The 23,447-nt window shown below is 60.6% G+C and overlaps 1 protein-coding gene across 4 annotated transcripts in view; it reads left to right on the forward strand.

The window, feature by feature from the left end:
* Window positions 1-18,084, forward strand: part of EIPR1 (EARP complex and GARP complex interacting protein 1) — a 127,774-nt gene extending 109,690 nt beyond the window's left edge. For 3 of the 4 annotated variants that reach the window (XM_032353439.1, XM_032353440.1, XM_032353443.1), the window contains 5 exons: window positions 469-568; window positions 11,236-11,372; window positions 13,764-13,931; window positions 15,375-15,542; window positions 17,596-18,084. In XM_032353439.1, the coding sequence (XP_032209330.1) occupies window positions 469-568; window positions 11,236-11,372; window positions 13,764-13,931; window positions 15,375-15,542; window positions 17,596-17,770 (748 nt within the window). In that variant the 3' untranslated portion in view covers window positions 17,771-18,084. The remainder of the gene's footprint in view (window positions 1-468; window positions 569-11,235; window positions 11,373-13,763; window positions 13,932-15,374; window positions 15,543-17,595) is intronic. The other variant, XM_032353441.1, reaches the window with a different exon arrangement.
* The last annotated feature ends 5,363 nt before the right edge of the window (window positions 18,085-23,447 follow it).

A 23,447-nucleotide genomic window follows, 5' to 3' on the forward strand; every position in this document is an offset into this window, starting at 1 on the left:
GGGCCTGAAACAGCAGACCTTGCTTGCCATGGTTCTGGGGGCTAGAAGTCCGAGTCGGGGGGTCCCCATGGTCGCGATCTGGTGAGAGCCCTCTTCCTGGCTTACAGACAGCTGCCCTCCCGCTGTGTGCTCAAGCGGCAGGCGGGAGAGAAGGAGACCCCCGCAGACAGGCAGCGAGGGACAGGCCCGCCCTCCCCACCTCCTGTGACCCTGAGCACCCCCAAGCCCGTCCTCCTAGCCTCCTAACCGCCCGACCTCAGCTGAGTCGGGAGGACATAGACGTTCAGCAGGAGGGGACACAGTGCCGCGCACACATGTGCCCTCTGGAGTCCTGCCATGGTGGGTGTCGGCCGTGACCGTCACTCGGGAGGCCTTGCTGCCCGGGAGGGGTGCGCAGTGGCCCTCGGCCACAAAGACATCTGGGGCTTGCGACGTCCCAACTCACGAGAGTCCTTCTCTTCCCTGCAGTGTCACGTGGGAGCCCGCGGGGGACGGGAAGAAGGTCGTCTCGCTGGCGGACAACCACATCCTGCTGTGGGACCTGCAGGAAAGCTCCAGCCAGGCCGTGGTGAGTGACCGGCTTACAGTTCTTACATTGATCATGAAACACTTGATGAGCGGACAGTTACCGGTCGGAGAACTGCACGACGGGCTCTGCGGGGAGGCTGCCTCCGGGCCCTGCAGAGAGGACACAGACCTGAAGGTTGACAAGAGCCCGCCCTCGGACACGATTTGTCCAGAAGAGTCAGTGGGATATTCGGACATACACTCTCTTGTTCCAAGTGTACCGTCTTCTCAGTGACCAGGTTTTCGAAGTCTGGTTACAGTCCCTTTTGGTTGGAGTGGTCATAAAATACAATTGCATGGTGCTATGAGCTTCTTCCCGTGTGAGTTGTAAAAATGACAGTGCTCCGCGGCCCCGCTGCCCCACAGCCTCTGACCCTGGTGGCCTGTGATCCCCCTGTGACCGCCCTGGGGCCTTGACCCCCTTGTGGCCCGTGACCCCCCCAGCCCCCTGTGATCCATCAGCGGATCCTCCCTCACTGGCACGCGTGCGCCTTCCCGCGGCCGCAGTCGCCACACGGTGCGGGTATGGCCGTGGGTCCGCCACGGAGCACCTCCCCGCCGGAGCCGCGGGACCCACACCTCGCCCTCAGGGCTCCGTTTCCGAGGACGGGAGTGCCTGGGTCCTCACAGCTCCCCACAGGCCGCGCATGTCACACCATTTAGGAGTCAGCGCTGGCTTTCTTGGGAACCGGTTTTGCTTTCTGGTCGTCGTCGCCTCCAGTACCTTGTCCTCCGGAGTAGATGTGTTGCTGATCGGTATAGTTCATGTTTGATTCCTTAGAATTTCCACTTTAAATTATGACTTTTCTATTGCGTTTGTGATTTCGTCGCGTTGGTTTACATCCAAGTAACGCCTTCAGAGAGAAAACTCTAGAGCTTGTGGTGGCACCGGTACTGAGGGCGCCCCACGGCCACGCGTAGCAGGAGGGCCAGGGGCAGCGTGTGTGGGATGGATTTCTGTAGCGGTGGCTCCTTGCATGTGGCTTTGTTCCCGTGATGCGGCGCTAGCTCTTCTCCCTTGCGGTCTGTCTCGGTACTAAATCCTCTTGGGCAGGCGGTGGAGATGGTGTGAAGAATGATGGTCGCCATCGGTACATGGCTTCAAAGGCAGACCCTTCAGAACGTTAGTGTCTTAAAACTCCACGTGGTCAGAAGGGAATGTCCTAGCCTTCCACGTAAACTTAAGAGTTGGTCTGTCCTTGTAGCATGTAAGTAATATTTAAAGGAAAGAATCAGTATTTTTATTGAGGAAAGGATGTATTTGTATATCATAGAGTAGAATGTAATTGTCACCCAGATTTTAGAGCGGAGCAGGAAACTGGAGGGTCGCACAGTGCCTGGGGCCGCAGCTCCGGGGGGAGGCGGTGCGGGACCCTCCTGGGAGCCGGCCTCGGGGTCCGAGTCTCCGTTGGCTGCAAGCACCCTCCGATCCCCCACCGACTCCCCTCTCGCGGGTGCCCCTGTGTAGCCAGAGACCCGAGGCGGGAAGGGCACAGTGCTGTCCTGATGGGGTGCAGGTCACCGAGATGCTGGGGGGGAGCCGTGGGCCGGGGAGCCTTGCCGGGCGGGAGAGGCCAGGGAGGAGGCGAGCCCTGGGTGTGCGCGGAGCCCACAGCCCGTCCTGGAAGCCGACAGGGGCTTCTCTCCAGACCCTCGGCCGCCTCGGAATGATTTTATGGTCGGGTGATTAATCTGTAACTTATTTTCTGCAGAGACCAATTTAGTTTTCTCTCCTTCGTTTTTATCTGCCCTCAGCACTTCTGTCAATACCACTTGGCGGCCCTCGGCCGTGGTATTTAATACCGAAACCTTCCTATCGATTCCGGCCGTCTTCACACCCAGCTCCTCCGTTTTTTTTTTCGTTGGAGGATATTGCCTTCTGTGGTGAATCTAATCTTATGCTCGCTGCATCATTACCTTTTGCAATTAAATTGGAGGTTCTCTGCCATTTATAATCATTAGCAGAGCCCAGGGGAGGTCTGCAGGGGGAGGTTGCACGGGGTCCCGGCCCCGATGAAGGCAGAGGGGATGCCTCCCTGTTTCGGAGTGTGCTCATCCGTCTCCGGGGCCTCGCAGCTCTCAGTCGCTGTGGAGATAAATAGCTTTCCAGGTGCCGCAAGCAGCAGAGCGCAGAGCAGACAGACGGACGGGTGCCTTGAGAGTCGGCTGTCCTAGTCCTCTGGCCATGCGTCAACACGGGGGTTTCTCTAGGGTGAACCCAGGGTGTCCCCTGCTCAGGGACACGGGGCCTGAAGGCACTGACGTTCCAGAACGCCTCTCAGAAGGAGAATGGGTTTCAAGGACACAGCGCTCTTGCAGAAATGCTGTCATGTGAGGTCTAAAGCCTACGGCAGAAGCGACTGCGCATCAGTGTGGGGGCGGCAGGCGGTGGCAGGAAAATTATTCAGAGCAGCTCGGGCCACTTCCGCTGTGCCTGGAAATATCAAACATGCGTTTGTTCGTGGGGCGGAGAGTGCTGGGCAGGAGCAGGAGGTGCCCTCGGGACGAGCGGGCCGGGCCCCCAGGTGCCCCTTCCTCCTGGGAGCCTGTGTGTTGCCTGCCACACTGTGACCACGCTTCACGCCTGGCCCGCTGTTCGCCACGTGCGGCCCCGAGAGGAACAGAAGCTCTTTTCCTGTCTGGGGTCAGGGGTGCCCGTTCCAGCACCAGCGTGAATGTTGCAGGGGCCCTCCCAAGTCTGCCCTGGGGTGACGGGGCCCACGTGGGGCCGCGTGTCCAGGCCCCCGGGGCAGCGCGGCAGGTCCACCGGGTGGGTGTGGGAGGATGGGACTCCACCCCACACGAGGGACCTTCCCACGCCATGGCCCCTGCTCTCTGTCCCGTCTTCTCCGCGGGGCCTCTTGCAGAGGAAGGGCCTTCTTTTGAAAAGACTTCATTCTTTAGAGTGGTTTTATGTGGTTCACGACAAAGGTGAGGGAAAGTCACAGAAGCTTCTCCCAGGCTCACACACGCACAGCCTCCCCGCCGTCAGCATCCCCAGCAGAGGGGACGTTTGCTGCCCTCGATGGGCCCGGCCGGGGGCTGTCCTCCTTTCTCTGGTCTGACGGCCCAGGTCTCCACTGACCTAGCAGCTCTTTCCCCGTCTGACGGCAGAGGACGCCGCCGGCACGCGTGGAGCCTGTCCCACGGGCACGGTCTCACTCAGCGCGGCGGCCAGTGGCAAGGGCACGGCAGGAGGGTCCGCGAGGTCCCCAGGCACCCACCGTGTGCCTTCTCAGTTGCAAGAGGGCTCACACAGTGCGTTGACAAATGTTGGTCCCCCATGATTTTGAAGCGGTCCACGTAAGAAAGACACTGATTTTAAAGGAGGCCACGTAAAGACACAGACCTCGGGGTCACAGAGGTCAGCTCCCTCACTGGACACTCGAGAAGACGGAGCCTTAGGAGCCGGGGAGGTCCTGGAGAAGGTGCGGTTTGAGGGACAGATTTGCGGCTGCTCTCCTGACCCCGCCCCGCCCCACGGTGGGCTTGTCGCGGCCCGGCATGCATGCGCTGCATGTCCAGAGCCGGAGCCTTGGTTCTCGCCGGTCTTCAGTGGCCGCAGTCACGTCGAGGGTGGGTGTGAGTGTTAGAACAGTGAACACTTGTTTGCGGCAAACCCAGTAAATAGGGTGCTGACCGGGCTTCGTCAGACTGGTCCACAGAAAACGGGTTAACACTCTGGGAGCTGGCTTTCTGCTGAGCCTCGGAAAAAGGCATTCAAAATAGCTGAGCGCCGTCCGCATCGTGGACCTTCCGTTGACTACGCTGCCGACAGCAGCCGCTGCGGTGTGCTTTGGGATGGTCGTTTAAAAAACCGTAATCGGGCTCTCTGCTCTGCAGGGAGCCTGCTTCCTCCTCTCTCTCTCTCTGCCTGCCTCTCTGCCTACTTGTGATTTCTCTCTGTCAAATAAATAAAATCTTTAAAAAAAATAAAAAAATAAAAAAATAAAAAAAAATAAAAAACCGTAATCGTCAAGAAAACATGGAGTAGTTTCCTAAGTTGTGTATCTTCATGTAGCGTAATAGCTACAAACAGCTTTGATTTTATAAATACCAGGGACAACTAGGGTTCTTTGGTCTTCCGTTAGGTCTTGGAATCATCAAATACAGATCAGGCTGGGTGTTGGTGTCGGGCGAGCATTTGCTTCTCAAGCTCTCAAAAGGTTTTTTTCTAGTAAGAGCAGATGATAGAGTGAATCGTACGTTTGGCAAACCGAGCGTGCTGAAGGGAATGCAGCGGCGAGTGGGACCCGTGCCCCTCAGTGGGGCTGGACTCTGAATACGGAGACACAGCCTCGGCCTTCCTGTGGTTCACCTCCCAGTGTGAGGGTCCGCAGGGTAGAGGGGATGGAAATCCAGTTTGCGGCGTTGCGGTGATGGGCTGGGACGGGCGTGGGCCGGCCACCACAGTGACCGGGGCAGCGGTGGGCACGAGGCTCGGGAGGGGGATGAGGGCTGTGGCTCCGTGCCAGGAGCCCGGCAGCCTTCTGAGCCACATCAGGTCCCGTTTCAGCCACTCACTCCCCTGTGACCTGGGCAGGTGGCGTGCCCTAAGACTCAGTGTCGTCGCTGGAGAGCCGGGACCGGTTTCCACATGGATCCAGTCGGGCGATGTCACAGTGGGTGTCACATGCTGGTAGCCTGCCCCACAGGGCCTGGGGCGTGGCCGGCCGCCCACACGTGCCCGACGGACAGCTGGCCGGCTGGGTGGGCGGAGGGACCGCCCGGAGGAGGAAGGGAGGGTGGGGCGCGCAGAGCGGCGCGAGGGCACCGTTGGAAACTGGGTTAGGAGTGAGGGTCAGGTCGGCGGGATGGCGGTGCCAGGGCCGGAGGTCGAGAGGAGAGAAACTGAGGCACAGAAGAGCAGTCTGCGCCCACTTCCTGCTTCAGTCGTGCCCCAGTCTGCAGGTGAGGGTCGCGCTCGACCAGGAGACGCGTCGTCATGGCAGCGCTTCCCACATTTCCAGCCTTTGTTATTCTTCCTCAAAGGCGCCCCTCGCTAATCAGCTGTAATTAGATCGCGCTCTCCCGGATCACCAGAGTCTAATGGGCGTGATGGGACCATTTTCCGTATTCTCATCCACCTTGGAGAGGAAAGTTAAATCCGCACGCATGACCTTTCCTGTTTCAAGCAGGAGCCAAGGTCAGGCCCGCAGCTGTGGGTACGGGACACACCCTTTCCCCTTCAAAGAGAGCTTAGGTTTTGGTGCAGCAAAGGGGAAAAGCCCTTTTAGTTCTGTTCTTTCTGCAAATAGAGTCCTGGTTGAAATACGCTAAAAATAAATGTAAAACGACCTCAGATCCCCTCTTCAGTGCTGTCTCTAACGCCCTGTGTGCATTTCCTGAAGATAGGAGGGCGCTGGCTTCCGGGAGGCGGGGGACAGAGTCCCCGGTGGGGCTTGGGAGCTGCCGGGCCCGCCAAGCAGTGGAGCCCATGCAGCCACACCCAGGGGCTGGGACGCCCACCCAGGACCTGGGGAAGCCTGGGATGCGGGCGGGGGGATGGCAGGACCCACCTCGGCCTCCCTGCAGCCCCTCTGCACACGCCTTGGCAGCGGGGGGTCCTGCCCTGCTGTCCCCCCCCCCCCTTGCCCTTCCTCACCTTCCCTTGCGCGTCCTGAGGGCAGTGACGGGCTGGGCTCTCCTGCTGAGTCGGCTCCCACCGGCTCCGTCGTGTCCGTGACTCACCCTGCACCCCGGAACACAGGAGCGGCCCCTGCCTTCTGCCCACCCCCGAAGATAGACCGGAGCTCTGCCTGTCGGCCGCGCTCTTCAGGGGGTCATTTAATGTTTGTGGCCCTGAGGGGTGGGCTCTTAAATAACTCCATTTCCGTGGCCCGGGGTGGTGAGGGTGCCGGGGAGTGACAGGAGCAAAGCCGGGCTCAAAGGGACTGGGTCACTTCTCCGGCCACTTGGGACCAGGTGGGGCTCCAGCTCAGGGGGTTCACGTTCAAGGCTAGGGCTGGAATTTCCCGGCTGAGAGAGGTAGAGGACATTCCCACGACATTCCCAGGGGTGGGCAGGGGCTCGTGGCAGAGCCTGACCAGGAGCAAAGGGGCTCTGGCAGTGGTCACGGCTCGCATGGGAGTGGCCGCTCCCGCCTTCCCACCAAGGAGGTGCAGAGCAGCTCCTCCACAATCTTCGGAGGTGGGCAGCATGTGTCTTTGGTCCCCGGCACCCTCACCACCCCGGGCCACGGCGGCAAGCAGTGCCGCTTCTGTCTTCGGGAGCCTCTGGCCACGTGCACTGCTCTTGACAGCACAAGGTGCGGCGTTTCCTTCGTCAGAGTCGTGTTCCTTTGTCCGTGGCCTGGCGGCGGTTACAGCTCTGAAGAGCAGCTCGTGGGGTCGCTTTAGTCATTCCTTCTGGGGTGGGAGTGCCTGAAGAGTTGGGCTCAACATCAAAAAAACCAGGTGACTGTGTGCCGTGCACTCTCTGGGGTTGTGGCTGAGCTGTCTCCGGTCACTGGGAAGCCAGAACACGTGGCTGCTTAGCCGTAGCGCATAGGCTGTGCCGGCTGCCCTGAGCAGGCCTCCAGACGTCAACGGCGAGCTCTCTTTCAGAGTGTCGCTAAAATGGACCCGGGGCACGGAGTTTCTATTGCCCAGTTAGATCACGCACTAGAGTGAGCCCAGGAGTCGAAGCAGGAGGCCGGTCCTGCCCCTGCCCCACCGGCTGTGTGACCCAGGGTGAGGCGCCCACCCACTCGGGGTCTCAGGTTTCCCAGCTGCGAAGTCAGGGGGCTCGATTGACCCGTCCTGCAGCTGCTGGGATTCACTCTCGGTCTCCCTTCTCCTCTGGTCGGCACCTGTGTCTCTTCTCTAGCTCTAACAGGTGTCTGCAAAGGTGGCTGCTTCCTGTGGCCCCCATGTGTCAGGGCAATGTCCGTGAGGATGTCAGGGACCTAGAAGCCGGGCGGCCCTCAGGTCCCTCATGTGGCTCTGGTGCAGGTGTTGGCAGCTGGGTCTTCGTTTGAGGACTCGACCGGGGACGGGGGTGGCCCCAAGCTCTGAACGAGGTTATGGTAGGATGTGGTTGGCCCGAGGGCCTGGGCTCCTCACTTCCTGCACGTGGGCCTCTGCGCGTGGCAGCCAGCTTCACCGAAGCCAGGGAGACAGGGAGAATGTGAGCTAATGTCATCGTGGGACACCCTCAGCACGGAGGACTCTGCTGTTTGACTACTGACACCAGCGAGGGGCCACGCAGGCCCTGAGGAGCTGGGTGCTGCCTGCCTTCCGTGGGCTGTCCTACCTCCCGCCCTCGTGCCGACGGGCTGCCCTTCCCCGGGCTCTGCTGCCTCCGCCTGTCTCGGCCTGCATCGCCTCGCTGTCCTGTTGGTCTGACACCCAGCACCACCCCTAGCCCAGCGGGGTTGTTTTCCGGCTCTGCTTTGTTCAGGCAAGAATCCCTCCATGCTGTCTTCTGCTGATTCAAGTTCTCTGCAGCCCCAGAGGCTGTCCTGGGTCCCGAAACTTCATGATCCCTTTGTCTGGCTGCTCCAGCCCACCTGGCTGTTTTCTCTGGAGTGTCTGGACCCCCTTATTAACTCACACTATGGCCCGCTGTGAGTTGGCTGTTGTTGATGTGCAGTTATGAAATCTCTGTGCCTTGCCGTTCTCCTCTGTGAAATGGGTGTGTTAGGGTGTATGTCCTGTGCCCGCAGTGATTCCGCCGGGACGGGACAACAGTAGCTGATGACCCACTGGCGTCACCAGTGGAGTTGAATGCTGCCCCTTGGCTGGGTGAGATGTGGGCCAGGCCACCAACCACCCCCAAACCCGTCCCTCTGCTATGCTCAGTGTGGTGGGGGCCCCTCGATGCACTTGCTGACGGGTGCACGGCTGCTTGCTGGTTGGTCATTGGGTTCATTCGTCCCTAACTCGCTTCCGCCAGCTGGCGTCTGGGGGACTGTTCTTGTGGCGTGGGCTCTGGAGACACCTTGTCTTCGGGGAGTCCCGGTGGGTCAGCAGTGATGTGAGTGCTGACAGCCGGGGGACGAGGCTCACGGGTCTTCCCCGTTGGGGGCCACGCCATGACCCTTCTCCATGGTGGCCTCACAGAAAAGTCGCTCCATCGAAGGTACGTGACGTGTCTTCTGAAGGTGCAGCCTCATGTTTTTACGTTTCTGAAGAGTTTGATGATGAATCAGTATGTTTAATAGAAGATTAATTAGAGCACTGAGTGCTGATTAGTTAGAAAATATACTCAGCCCTTTCACAGTCCCTGTGAAAGGATCTTACTCAATTCCATCTTCAGAAAACTGAAATCGCACCTGTAGGAATTTTGACTTAATTTTTTTTCCATAATGGGAAACTATGAAACGATTTCTTAGCTGATACCGTGCACGTGGAGGTTAAACGAGCGAGAATAGTCCAGCCAAGCATGAGCTCACTGTGTGTCTCTAACATACGTTTTGGAGCCATTTTTAGCATCCGAGGTCGTGTTGCTTCTCTGGAAAGCATGCCCGTTGCTCCCCTGGGACAGTGTCTCTCCACCTCCTGCCTGATCACTCCTGCTCACCGTCCTCACGTGGCCCAGGGTCTGGGTCCCTGTCATGAGTTTCCTGTCGGCAGTTGTCTTTCTTCTGTGGCTTGGCGGTGGCGGCTCTGGTGTGGTGGGTCCCCTGTGGGCCCTGTGTGAGACTGCCCGCCACGGACCCTCAGGCCTCGCGCTCCCCAGGGGCCCCGGTGCCAGGTCATTGGGAGAGTTGGAGGGGAAGAGCGGGTCGGTCGAGCTGCGTCCTTCGTCTGTTGCTCCGGGCGTGGTTACTGGGCAGTTTGTCCCTTCGCGTCACCCCCCTGCCGCTGGCTGCTGTTGACTGGCCCTCGTGGCACCTGACAGGCTGAGCCAGGCCAGCCCTCCCTGGGAGTTTTGTGATGAGTCTTGGGGTTTGCTCGGTCTTCTCCGGGTGTCCGTGTGGGGCATCATGGCCTGGTGCCGTGAGGACGCTGGTCTGGGGGGCGCCAGAGAAGCCCCGAGTGGGTGAGGCAGGTACAGGAGGGAGATGTGGGGGGCCTGGTGGTTCCTGACATCGCCGTGAGAGCCTGTGGGGTCCTGGCTCCCCGGCGGCCCCCTTTCCTCTTCCCCCAGACACTGCCCCATGACCGCTCCCCGTCCTCAGCTCTTACCACCACCACAGGACTGGTCTCAGGCCCTGTGCTCCAGGTCTGCCCCATGCTGCCGCCCTCGGTGGCTCTCTGTGGTCTCCAGGACCTCTGGGCGCCCATGTCGGCCTGGTACTCGTGGGCACCAGTGGCTCTGGCGCTTGATGCAGCTGTCCCCGGCCTGGCCAGGCTCTGTGTTCTCTGCTTGGGTTGTGTGTGTGACTTCTGCCTCTGACCCCAGCTGCTGTCCCTTCATTTCTGACTTTCTGCACGCTCAGCACAGCCCCGGCCTCCAGGACGGCTGCTCCCTGCATGATACACCACGTCAGGAAGGCAGGAAAATGGTGTGTTTTTGGAGAAGGGTTTTCTGGGACAAGATGAGCCAGGAAAGCTTGCCGAGGAGGGGGTGGGGCAGGGGAGTGTGTCCTGGGTGGGCGGCCATTGCTGCAGGGCTTGCTGGAATGAGGGGGTCCCTTGGAGAAGTCCATCTCGACAGATGTGTCCTCCGTCACATTTCTTACATGGGCCAGTCTCCCCAGAGAGGAGGCGGCGCGCTCCCCTACGGCTCTAATTGAATCCCTTCGCACTGCCCGCAGACTCTGTGGGGCTGCCCCAGGCCTGTCCACGTCGAGTCTGGGGGCTCGCCCTGACCCTGTGCTGCAGGGGCCCCGATGAGCACTGAGATGAGCTGCAGGGCCAGGACAGTCACAGGGACGCTCCCTGTCCCCTGTGACTCCGTCAAACCTCCCTCAGTTCCCGCCCAGGGCTCCTCCAAAGAATGAGGCTGGTGTTCAAGGTAACGGGAATGGGGTGCTGCGCCCAGGGGACAGGTGTCCAAGAGCTCCGCGGACGCCTCTCCCTGCCGAAGTCACTGTGTGGGCAGAGGGTCAACCCCCAGATTGGAAGAATGGTGTGGCCAGTGGAAAACCTCTTCCATCAAGGGCCACGTGGGCCTGTGGGCAGGGACACGCGTGGTGGGAAGCTCATGACCAGGAGCCCCTTGTCTCTCAGGACACGGCGGTGCTGGCCCAGAGACAGCCCCAGCGGGTCTCACAAGGCCTTGGTCAAACCTCTGGAGAAAGAGCCTGGAGGCCTGCGAATGGGAGACGCGTGTCCTGAGACCGGCATCCAACCGGGCACTGCGGGTGGGAGGCGTGTGCCCTGAGACTGGCGTCTGACCGGCACGCGTGTCTGGGACAGCCGCACCACCCGGTCTGAGTGCGGCTTTGGTGAGGCTGGGTGTGCGAGGTGCCCGGTGGTGCCGCCTTCCGGTTGGAGCCCATGATCTGGGCACAGCCTAGCAAGTCCTGGTCCATACAGGGCCTATTCATACGCTTTCTGTTTTTTGCTGTGCTCAGTTTGATGGTTTTTTTTCCCAAATAAGGTGCAAATAAAGGCAAAGAAACAAAGACAGAGCTTCTTAATTATTTTCAGTAATTATTTCCAAAAATTATTTTCAATAATAGCCTGTGAATATAGGATGTCCTCTTAAATTTTCAGAAAAAAAGTTTACATTCCTGTTTTTTCTCCTTCCCTTTTCTGAAACACTACCAATTCCCAGCTGGCCAGCTCGGCGTCCCTGGAAGGGAAGGGACAGCTGAAGTTCACCTCCGGACGGTGGAGCCCTCACCACACCGGCACCCAGGTGGCCACCGCGAACGACACGACCATCCGAGGGTGGGACACGCGGAGCATGAGGTCAGTGATGGCGTGACCCCGCCGACGCCCCCTCTCCGTCCGCGAGGGGCGGTTCCAGGTCACACGTGCCCGGGGACACCCGGCTCGTCGGTCTTCGTCTGGTTTTGTGCAGGAAGGCGCACGTCTTGTTTTGTGTCTCTGCCCCAGCTTGAGCCAGCAGCCCTGTGGGGCCCAGTGTTCCTCCCCTGCCCGTTTACTGTCTCGTGTGGCTGTCCCTGGAGTGAATGGTGGCTGTTGTAGTGAGAATCAGGATTGGGATTTGAAACATCTCAGCAAGGAGAGGGGGACCACCGGCTTGTCGGTCCCTGTGATGGGCGAGCACAGGTGGGCAGGCGCGGCCCCAGGTGAGCCTGTGACCGTCGCTGTGCCTTTAAGGGCGGCACCTCTCGGGGAAGCACGGTTTGTCATGTAAAGTCATTATGCGCTGCAGCCAGCGGTTCTAATGGAACAAATAAGAGCGATTTTTCTGTTCCAGGTGTGGTTTGATAGGCAAAGGAGTGATGGTGTGCACATCTGTTGCCGTGGCAACGGGAGCCGAGCAGCCGCTGTTAAGATAGAGTTTACCCCTGAGCACGTAGTAATTTATCACCAGGCTGCGGAGACGCATGTCTCCGAGTCACGGGTGCTGCCCTCGGGGGGGTGGGCACAGCTTTAAATTTAGGTCCATGGCCTCTCCGAAAACTCAGAGGCCAATAAATAATCAGTTGCCACTTCCTCAGGGTGCATGGATCTGCTCGAGGGGGTTCATTGCCGAAGCGGAGAGCCAAGGGCGTCGGCCCAAGGAACGTGCTGCGGGAGAGCCGTTTCTGCGGGTCCCCGGGCCATCAGTCCCTGTGCATACCTTGTTCTTTAAAGGACACGAGGAGGTTCTATACCCAATGCAGGACGTTACACGCCCCTCACAACGAGAGCAGACATGCTCTGGGCGGCGGAGCTCCGTCCCCCTGGCCCTGCCCCCAGGCAGGGTTCTCACTGATTATTGCTTCTCCTTTTGTGAGTGGCTTTGGTTTTATTTAGCCAAGATGCTTTGGACGTTTCTTCTGGAACACATTGTGCTTTGGTGTTGACATCACTGACCCCCAGGGCGCGCAAAGAGCCTGGGCCGGTGCTCCGTGTGTGTGGGACTGTCCGCCTAGCACCCACCAACCTGCCAGGATTTTGTGTTGTACAGTTGCCAGTTTCCCTTGGAAGGTCTTCTGGGTTTTGGGTATCTTCTTTTAGGAAAAGATCTGAGGATATTGGGAAAGTGCGGGATGTAAAAATCATTTCAAGATAAAAAAGTGGTTTAGGGTCAGGAATTGCGGCGTGGGAGAAGATGGAAGGGAGTGAGTTTACCCGCCTCGAGGGTGGAGGAGTGCGCACTTGGCATGGCTGTGGGATGTGCAAGGTGATTACAGGAAGCCAGGCTGCCTGCTGGAGGCCTGGGAAGTGGGAGGGCTTGCCGGGGAAACTAAGTCACACCCGGGGGAGAAAATGCACAGAGCAACATGGTCAGCAGTGCCTCGCCCCCTCGCAACCGGGTACGGGACTTTGGTTCCAACCCTCGTCCAGCCTCTCTGATGACCTGCGTGTCCCCCCCACTCCCCGACCCCGTTTGGGTTTCTGACATCAGAAGGGCGTCAGACTGATGCAATGTTCTCATTCCACACCCGTGGAGGAGCGGCTTGGAGCGTGGAGGTCAGGTGTGTACAGGACTGGACACATACATGCCTGTGCATATGCCTCATGTGCACGTGTGTGTGTATGTGTGTGTCCGTGCGTGTGTGCCGTGTGCATATGGGCGTGCATACACTATAAACAGCCATGTGACCGTCGTACCTGGGTCTCCTGGGGCACGGGCCATGGTGGAGGTGCTCCGTGAAGTGCTGAGTGGACAGACGGCCCAGCCCTGACCCCCACCTTCCCTTCATTGCTTTTTATTGCTTTTCCAGTGTTTTCGTCCTTCTGTCCGTCTGTGTCTCCCAGCACACCCGCACTGCCCCGCCAGCCTGCTGCCGGCCGTTGGCTTTCCTTGTCCATGTCCTCCTGGGACCCGGTCAGCACTCCTGCGGCTGTCACCGTCCTGCTAACTTGATGTCTTCTCCATGGGCCAGGTCACACTGGGACAGCCAGGAGCCGGCATCACCCCACAGCTTCTGGGAGTCACAGATGTGCTCTCGGAGAGGCCTCGGCTGGGTACCCCTGGAAGAGGCACTGAGGGGGAGGTCACCAGGCCTCCTGGAACCCAAGCCGGCCCCGTCGCTTGGGGGAACCCCAGCCTGCATGGCCATGGTGGGCCAAGCAGTCCCCCAAGGCTGGCAGTCGATGGGGAGCAGGAGGCTGGGCCATTCTGCACCATGGGGTCCCCATGACGCACTTCCTGTCCCGTGTGCCTCCCTTGCTGTCTCACAGCCAGATATACTGCATTGAGAACGCCCACGGGCAGCTGGTGCGCGACCTGGACTTCAACCCCAACAAGCAGTACTACCTAGCCAGCTGCGGGGACGACTGCAAGGTGAAGTTCTGGGACACCCGCAACGTCGCTGAGCCCGTGAAGACCCTGGAGCAGCACTCCCACTGGTAGGGCCTCCTGCACACTGCGGGGGTGGGGTGGCTTGCAGCCTATTTTGCGAACACCTGTCCTGTTTGGAAAGGCACAGACCGGCTTCGTTTGTGCTGCTGTGAATCATTCAGCGCACCCGGTTTGATTTTTCCTAAAGAAATACCGATTCCAGACCCGAATGTTTGTGATTTATAAACATAGGATAGAAGAGAAACATCGCCTCTATGTTCTCCTGCAGTTGTGCCAGTACGTGTGTGCAAACAGTGTGCACAGAGGTTCATGCAGCATCGTTGGCCACGCTGCGGAGTGGGGAACCGCTCTCATGCCCATCGGCAGGGCGCGGGCTCGCTCGGTCTGTGGGGATGGTGCTGTGGGTGGGGAGGACACGAGCTCAGTGTGGGCGGCAGACGCTGCCCAAGAGCAGTTGTCACTCCTGACCCGTCACGTGCTGTTTACCGCATGCTGGGTACTTGCGCTAACGCAGGTGAGAGTCCAGTCCGGGCCGGTGTGCCTGGTGTAAGCTAGCTTTCATCCCAGTGAGGCACGCGTGTGTTTGTGTAAGTGCATGCTTCTGTGTGTGATTGTCTGTGTGTAAGTGAGCTCATGAGGGTGTGTGCGGTCTTGTGTGCGTGTTATTTGTGTAAGTTTGCGCTTGTGTGTGTGATTGCCCATGTGCACGTGAGCTCGTGAGGGTGTGTGGGGCTTGTGTGTGTGTATGTGGAAGAAACATCTAGAGGAGTAAGAACAAAACTGCTGTCAGGAGATTTTGCTCCGGCCAGGAAAGTTGACTTTTTCTGGTCTGTGTCCCTAAATTCTTTGAATTGCTTACCAGAAGCCATGTTTCTGCACTCAGGACATTAATTTTTTTTTTTCCTTTTTTGAGAAATTTAAGTTCAGTTAATTAACATATGACATATTATTGGTTTCAGAGGTAGAGGTTGTGGTCAGGACATTCAGAAACCTGGCATGCTGCATAGAGTACAGTTTCGCCAGGTTCTGCAAGTTGCTGTGGTGGGCACAGTCCGAGGAGAGACGCCATCCTCCGCGACCCCGCGCGCTGGCTGCCGGCCCTCCGCTTGGCTCACTGAGCTCGCTGCGGGGCTGTGCCCCCGGGCCCCATGGCTGCCGCTCGTGGATGTTGCCCTGGGGTTTGGCTCCGTTGCCAGGTCATCTGTAGTCCGTCCTTTGCTCCTGGGGCAGTTGTGGCTGTTAGGATTTGGGAAGGCAGGCGGCAGAGGAGGGCGGCCACGAGCCCTGCTCTCGCTCTGAGGTTCGCGCTTCCATCTGGTCTCGTCTCTCTTGGCCGGGACCGAAGAGAAGGTTGTAGACAAACATGCAGGAAGTCCGGCCCTCTGCTGGGAGCTTCCCGCGACCGCGGGTCTGGGGTCCACTGCCCGCGGTCCCAGTGCTGCCCCGTCCAGGAGGGGCAGAGTGGAGCCGAACTGCTTGCTTGCCTCCAGGGTGTGGAACGTCCGCTACAACCACTCACACGACCAGCTTGTCCTCACGGGCAGCAGCGACAGCAGGGTCATCCTGTCCAACATGGTGTCCATCTCATCCGAGCCCTTCGGCCACCTGGTGGACGACGACGACCTGAGTGACCAGGAGGAGCGCCGCCCAGAGGGGAAGTAAGGGCGCTTGCTCTCCGTGCTGCGCGGCTCGCTCCTCCCAGGGCCCCTCGCGGCGGAGGTGGCTCCCGTCGGGCCGTCTGTGCGTGTGGTCAGGGCGGCCTCCTCCATTGCCGGCTTGGGACTCCCGGTTCTGGAGGATGTTGGTCCCGGCCACAGGGGCGTGGGGGTCGGGGTGGGTTAGCTCATGCCATCTTGTGTGGGTTCTGAAACACAAACCTGGTCGATGTCTGTCCGTGTCCTTCTCGAACGCTGTCCAGGGGTCTTAAAGACCATCACTCGCCTTCCGACGCGCTCAGGCAGCAATGAGAGCCCGTGAGCCCCTGTGAGCCAGAGGCGGTCCCCAGTGTCCTCGTCTCTGGCTGGGATGAGAGCTGTGTGTCCGGTCGGCGGCCCTCACTGTGGCGGGGTGCGGACTCCAGGCCAGCGCCCTCAGCCCCAAATGCGGGTGTTCCCCGGCACTCCTCACCCCGAGGCTCCGGAGGGAACGTGGGAAACCTCTCAGCTGTCGTGCCTCTTGGTGGCGAGCTCTCCATCCCTAATTGCATCTGTTTAGGGGCTAACTCTGCAAACCAGGGCTCACACCCCCGGGAAGAGTGGGGCTCCTGGGGACCCGGGACTCCTGTGGGTCCCACTTCTGTTGGCGCAGAGCAGGGGCACCCCGGTCCAGGGCTCGTATCAGAGCCTCGGGCTATGAGCAGAGTGCGGCTGCGGCTTCTGTGCGTGGAGGAAGAAGCCGAGAGCCCGTGTCTTTGGTCGGTGGCGTGGACTTTAAAACAGGACAGCCCTTGTATTTCGAGTAGATTCTTTCTCGTGAGGGGAGCTGCACACAGAGGCTCACGGCTCCTGCATCCAGGGCAGGAAGGTCTGGGATAAGCCCCAGTTGCGTTTATCAGCCGAGCTCGACCGTGCCACAGAAGGACCGTGCTTGTCCTTCTGCTCGAGGTTCTTTACTGTCCTGTGGTCCGAATTCTCCCGTCTCCCGGAGCTTGGCCCAGCTTCGTGTCTGAGAAGAGGTCTTGGTATTGGGCCTTTGCACAGCTGTTTTCTGTCCAAGCACGCAGACATATAGTTAGAAACACGGTTGCCGTGGCTTTGGGGCCATGATTTCCTGACCTTCACCAGCTTCTCTGTGCGCAGCCTTGCGGGGGAACAGCAGGCACCTGTGTGGCTCCCAGGGTGGGAAGGCTGGTGGAGGCGGCGACATCAGCGTGGGTGTCCCCACAGTCCTGCTCCTTTGGTCCGTCCACGTGACTTACTAAACTCAGGAGAATAGAGTCCCCAAGAGAATTCAGGCGGCGTTTGTAACCAAGCTCCGGTGGGCACGGCAGGTCCGTCTGGTGGGACGGGGTAGAGGGCACAGCACTAGAGGCCGGGGAGGGACCCAGAGGGCGGCTGCGTCGCTGGGGAAAGGCCAGGAGTGCGGAGTAGAAACGGGAAGAAGAGGACAGGGGAGCCGTGGCCTTGGGGTGTGTTCTGGGTGTGGCCACTTAGAATGGACGACGTGACGTCCTGTCTGAGTCGGCAGGGACGTGTGTGCGCTCCGGGCTCACGCGGTGTCACTCGGCACCGTCGGGTCAGGGTCCCTGCAGAAGGGGAGCGGTCGCCCTGATTTACAGGGAGGTGTTGTGGGAATCCTGGCGGATCGCGCCCCGAAGTCTGAGACCAGGACCAGGGACCCCTTCCTGCCCAGCGGGGGGAGGCTGCGTGCCCTGGGTCAGCTCCGTATCCCTGAGCAGGGCGGGGCTGCGCTGGCTGTCCCCAGGGTGCTTTCGGCTTCTCTTCACCCTTCACTCAGCCCTCGTGGGTGTTTGCGGTCCCGTCCCCCGGAACTGCGGGGCCCCGGCAGACTCGCAGGCCCCTGCTCTTCTGCAGCCAGAGAGAACACGGTGTCGGCAGGTGGCTTCCCGGTTCCTCACAGCCGCATGAGGGTGTCTGTGGCCCAGCACCAGCTGCCATCTGTCTTCCTGTGCCACAGATGAGGGGAGCCAGGCCCCGGGCCTGGGCAGGACGCCCTGCCGCCTGGCTCACGCGTGTCTCTGGTGCCTTGTAGGAGCCAGGAGCCCCCACAGGACAGCGTCATCGCGACCTACGAGGAGCACGAGGACAGCGTGTACGCCGTGGACTGGTCCTCTGCTGACCCCTGGCTCTTTGCCTCCCTGAGTTACGACGGGAGGCTCGTCATCAACAGGGTGCCCCGGGCGCTGAAGTATCATATACTGCTCTAGCGCCGCCCCGACCCTCCGCTGGCAGTCCGCGAGGGCGCAGCGGTCCTTGGGGACAATTTCCCAGGTCGCTCTGCGTCTGGGAGAACCAGTGTTGCTGGTCTCTCCCGCAAGCTTTTATAAGGAACGAGGGAGCTTCTGCCGACAGCGGCCGATCCCGCCGACGTCTCCCCTCGCTGATGGGACCGTCCTCACTGGGCGAGAGCCGTCCTGCCGCAGTCACTGTTTCCTCTCTTTCAGGGTGTTGGGAGTTTCACTTAAAAAAAAAAAAAATCTGTTTCCATAGTTTTAATTCCTCTTTCTCTTGAGATTAAGAATAAAATAAAATAAACAAGGCCATGCTACACGGGCTCCTGACTCATTCTTTCAAGAACTCTGCCCCATACCGCCTTGTCTCTGTTCCTGCTCAGAAAGGAGGCCCGTGCATAGAGGGGCTGCTGCACTCCTGCCTCCTGGGCCGGACCTGTCTGTGGACCATGGCATCTGGGCCACTGGCCTGGGGGGCTCTGACCGTGACCATGAACAGGTGTCATGTCAGCCTCGGGCACGTGGTCCTGCCTGCTGGTCCATACTGGGTCCTGCTCGCATCATGCCTGTGGTACTGGAGGTGCGACTCCTCATCCCTGAAGTGGCACACCTGCCCGTGGGCCACAAGATCACTCTTCCTTGTGAGATCCTGTCGTGGCGCTGGACACCGGCTCCTTGATGGTCCCAAACACAGAGCACGTGGACTTCTGCCCGGTCCTCCTCTGTGGGCCCAGGGGAGGGAAGATGTTTATCGAGAACTTCCGCATGCCTCCCGTGGGCCAGGCACTGTGCTAGGTGCCACGGGCATGGCAGAGAGTAAGGAACAGGTCAGGGCCCACCTGGCAGTGTAGACTGCGCTGGGAAACCCCTGTCAGCCAGCTGGTTGTGTATCTGTTCTGCTGGAGGCAGACACGTGCACAGATGCTGGGGCAGTACAGAGCAGGGCTGAGGAAGTGCTGCGGAAGCAGGAGCAGGACGGGGGTTGGGGGCATCTGATTCTGAGTGAAGGGCCTCTCACAGTAGCTGACTGTGTGGGAGAGCTGTGGCAAAGGGAGAGCGTATGCAAAGGCCCGGGGGTGCAGGGGGCCTGGCCTGACCAGGAGCATAAGGAGACTGCTAAGACAATGGCAGGAGAAGATGGCAGGAGGCCCAGGACCTGAGGTCAGAAACCCCAGAGCGGAGGCACGGACTGGTGGCCTGGGACCACGGTGGAAGCTTTGCGTCTGCTTTTGTTACTGTTTGTTGCTTTGGTGACAGAGTTTAACACATGCAGAGATTCCCAGTCTGCGTCTGGAACAGTTCCTTACCCCCAAACCCCTGCTGCTCCTTGGTAGCCTCCCCTCCCACAGCTCACCCCCTGGCAGTGCCGATCCACTGCTGTCGCTCAGTGTCTCAGAGGTGTCCTGTGCGAATGACTGAGGTGGCACTCTCAGCACAGTACCTGTCGATGCTTCCAGGGGCCTCGCATGTTGTTTCCAGTTTCAGGTGGTCACGACTGGGGCTGCTGGGACTCTTGGCATGTGGGTGTTTGTGTAAACATCAGTTTTCATTTTCCCTGGCAGGCCTTTGCATACTATACCTGCAGGCCAGATCCCTGCCACCACCTGCTTTTGTCAATAAAGCTTTATTGGCACATGGCCCCCTGTTCCTCTGTGTGTGGTCCCGGGGGCCTTGCGCCGCCGCAGAGCTCAGCAGCTGCAGCAGGGACTGTGCGGCCCCCAGTGTCGAGCATGGCTACCCTCTGACCTTTCACAAAGAAAGCGTGCGGACACCTGCCTTTGCGTCCACTTGGTGGTGTGCTGCTGGGCTGGGCAGTGCGGGCGCTCCCCCTGAGCTGCTCCTTCTCTCCGCCCCCCCCCCACCCCTCCACCCTCGGCCTCCAGGCGCGTGGCCGCCGCAGGGCTCATTCGCGCTCCCGCCACAGCGGATGCTGAGGAGCCATTGTGTGCGTACTTACTGTCTGTCTGCGGGTCCTCTTTGCTGAAGCTCTTTTCTTTTCTTTCTTTTTCGGAGAGGGAGAGAGAGTGTGCATGAGCAGAAGGAGGAAGAGAGAATCTTTTTTTTTTTTTTTTTTTAAAGATTTTCTTTGTTCATATTGGGGGGGGGAGAAAGCAAGTGAAGCAGGCTCCTCGCCCAGCACAGCCCGATGCGGGAGTGGCTCTTACAACCCCGAGGTCACGACCTGGGCCAATATCGAGAGTTGGATGTGCCCCGAGGTCACGACCTGGGCCAATATCGAGAGTTGGATGTGCCCCTAGCCCACTTTTTTTTTTTTTTAAGTGAAATTGACCATTAATCATTGTGTATTTAAGGACTAGCGACTGTGCGCTCTCCCGTGCTCCGAGTGCGAGCCCTGTGTCGGGCACACGGTGGGCAGACGCCTCCCGCCGGCTTTCATGTCTCCGCTCCCTTCGCGCGTCTCCCGAGAGCCCGGGCTTCAGGCTTTGTTGAGGTCCAGCTCACCCTTCATTTTCATCTGAAGGCTTCCTAGTTTTAGATTTTATGTTTGGATCTGATTCTTTTCAATAAGGCGTGAGGTTCTGCTCACGAGACTTTGTCGCACGGCGCCCTCCGAGTCTTCCGGCCCCGTGTTAGGAACCTTCCCGCACTGACTTGCTTCGCTTCTGTGTCCGACGTCTGCCAGCCCCGTGCGTGCGGGGCGATTTCTGGACTGTCCGGTGGCACCGGTCTCGGTGTCTGTCACGGGGGCGTCCAGAGCCGCTGATGGATGCTCTCACCTGACTCCTTCCCGGGGCCGCCCGGCCACTGCGCTCCCCGCATCAGCACCTGGCCACAGACGGGCTCTGCTGCCCCGCGCGGCGGCACCGCTCTGGGCCCGTGGAGGGAGGCCACGGCTGCAGCGAGTGCTCCTGCGGGGGACCCTCCCTCTGGGCGGTCAGAGGTGAAGGGCCCCTTCCCGAGTGTTGGCTGCTGTGAGCCCCTGTGGCTGCCGCTGTCCTTGCTGCCCACACAAAATCGCTGGGGGTGGGGGGAGCTGGGGTGCGAGGAAACAAGCCTTTGTTTCCCTAAAAGGCCGGAAAGTCTCCACTCCATGGAAGTCCTTCAGCCAGAACCGGAAGGCCCACATACGTCCAGCAGGGGTGCTGGGGGCGGAGTGAAGAAGAAGGCTCATGGCCACATCGGTTGTCTGTGCTGGCCTCTCCCTGCCCCCCGTAGGGAGCCGGCCCCCGAGAGGCCTGGCGGAGCCACCTCGGCCGTCCCAGGTGCCGTGGCTCCTGGGATCGTGATTGCGAGGCCACCTGGGCGGCTTGCTGCAGGTGCAGCACAGGGACGCGGGTGGCACCAGTCGAGGTGCCATTGAGGGGTCGGCAGGCGGCCGAGAGGCCGGAGGTGCTTGGTTTCAGGCTGGGTCAGGTGGGGCCGTGGGATGTGTAGACAGATTAGAAGTAGGTATGCGGCAAGGGAAGGCCCCGGCGAAGGCCAGGTTTGGTCAGAGCGACTAGGGCGGTTGCAGGGTCGGGGGTGAGGGAGCCGAGCAGCTGGGTTTGGGCTGCGCGGTTGCCACGCCCGTGAGCCCAGCAGCCACCTCAAGCAGTGTGTGGATGTTTGAGCTGAGCTCCAGGGAGGGGTCTAGGCTGGGTGTGTGGGGAGAGGCGTCTACTGCCATCGCCAAGGTGGTGCGGGCCACCCTGGCCTGCCCACCGTGGAGTCGGTGCTGGGAAGACCGGGGCCAAGCCCTGGCAGGAAGCCGAGGAGGCAGGGGCCTGCCGGGGAGAGAGGAGGGGCGCAGGGGGAGGCACGAGTGACCCGCCGCATGGGGTGTTCTGGAAGCCAAGGGAAGCAAGCGTTCAGGAGAGGACCCGTCGGCCATCCGGTGTCACCCGGGGCCCTCGGGGGCAGAGCGCATCGGCCCGGCAGCGTGGAGGTTGCCGGCACGAGCCGCCGCGTTGGGAAGGGGCTCCCAGTCCCCTGGGCTCCGCCGTACGTCGTCTCTGTGGAGAAGAGCGTTCAGCGCCCCAAAGCTGATGGTCTGCCTCGAGATGAAGTACTCGCTGGGACTGACATGCCACTGTGGACACAGCCCCCGTCTTTGTGAAACTCGTGAAAAAATGTTTGCTCTTAATCGCTCTCAAGCACCGGAAGCCGCGGCGAGGCCCGTTGCAGAGGGAGCGGCTTCTCAGGCCCGGCCCAGGGCCCCGCGTGCAGACGGAAAGCAGAGCCTGTGAGTCAAGACAGACGTCACTCCCTCCGGTCCTGGGCCGACACGGGCCTCCTTTAGCTTCTGCGCGGTCCTCTTTAGCGGCAGAGGGCCTTCGAGGCACACCAGAATGGGGGTGGGGGCAGCTCGTCCCTGACCCCTGTGCAGCGAGACCGTCCTGCGCTCTGCGGTCCCCGGAGAAGGCGATGAGGACGGTGACGGGTTCGGGTCCGCAGAGCCTGGGGGCTTCCCAGGGACACAGCCGACGGGCTGATCGGAGGTGCTGGCCCGTGTGCGGTCACACCACCGGCTGTTCGTCCGTCAGTCCACCGCTGACCATCGGTGTCTGTGCCCTGAGCCCCCCCGCCTACCCACCCGCGTCCCACGTCCCCGTGGCAAGGGGCGCGCTGCGTGAACGCTGCTGGTCCCCCAGGCTGCACAGACCGCTGGCCAGGCCGCATGGCCTCGTCTTCCGGCACGCTTTTCCTCCTCCGCCTGGCACAACTCTCTGCTCATTCTCGGAAAACCGGCTCCAGCGTCCCCTCCTTCGGACACTTCCCCGACCCACCACCAAGTCGGGCCCACAAGGGTCCTGGCATCTTCTCAGGGGGAGCCAACGGCCCTGCTGCTGCCGGTGTCGGGCTCCCCTGCTTGTGCGTGGCTGGGGGCAGCTCTCACTTCCCCCGCTCACCGACGTGCAGGCCGAGCCGGCATTTCTTGGCTGGGCGCCCAGCCCTGGGGAGCCCCTGAGCCCTTCCAGCAGTACCGACCCTTGTGCTGCCCGCCGTGCAGGGAAACTGGCTTGGTGCGGGGCTCCCCACACCCCTTCTCAGGTGCCTCTGCCCGGCCCGTGTTCAAAGAGTCGTGGCACCGTGGCTGGGGGTGTGGCCTTGTCGAGACGACCCAGCCAGCACACACCGAGCTGCTGCTGCGTGCCCCGGGGCGGGAGGCGGAGATGAAGGACCCGTCGGGGCCTGGGGCCCCTGCCTCCAGCAGCAAGCACACGCAAGGGCGGGGCCGGGCCGCCGCAGCTCCCGCGTAGTATGGGACTCCGGCGCGGGGAGCACGGACGCTCCTCTCAGGAGAGGGTTGTGGGGCCTCAGCCCTGGGGAGGTCAGCAAGCAAACGAAGAAAGGACAACGGTTGTAGCCAAAGAAGCTGGTGCTGGTGGTCCTGAGGGGGCCGCTCTGCAGCAGAGGTGCGGGTGGGGAGGGCAGGGGGCAGGGGCCCCCTCCTGGCAGGCTGGGGGTGGGCCGGCAGTGGGGTAGCGGCTCCCGTGGACCCTGACACTTGCTGCCCTGGTTACGTTTCTTTTTGAACGCCCCCCGGCAGGAGGTGCAGCAGTCCCCTTGGCGGATTAGAAGCTGTTCCCATCCATGTCCCCATCGTGGCCCCTGCTGTCCACTCTGCAGGCAGAGGCACGCACGTCCCACAAGGGAGGGCGAGGGTCCCCCTCCCAGGCCTTGTGGCAGTTACTGTCCCCGCCGAGCTTGC

Source organism: Mustela erminea, chromosome 7, assembly GCF_009829155.1.
Source record: "Mustela erminea isolate mMusErm1 chromosome 7, mMusErm1.Pri, whole genome shotgun sequence".
Lineage (NCBI taxonomy): Eukaryota > Metazoa > Chordata > Mammalia > Carnivora > Mustelidae > Mustela > Mustela erminea.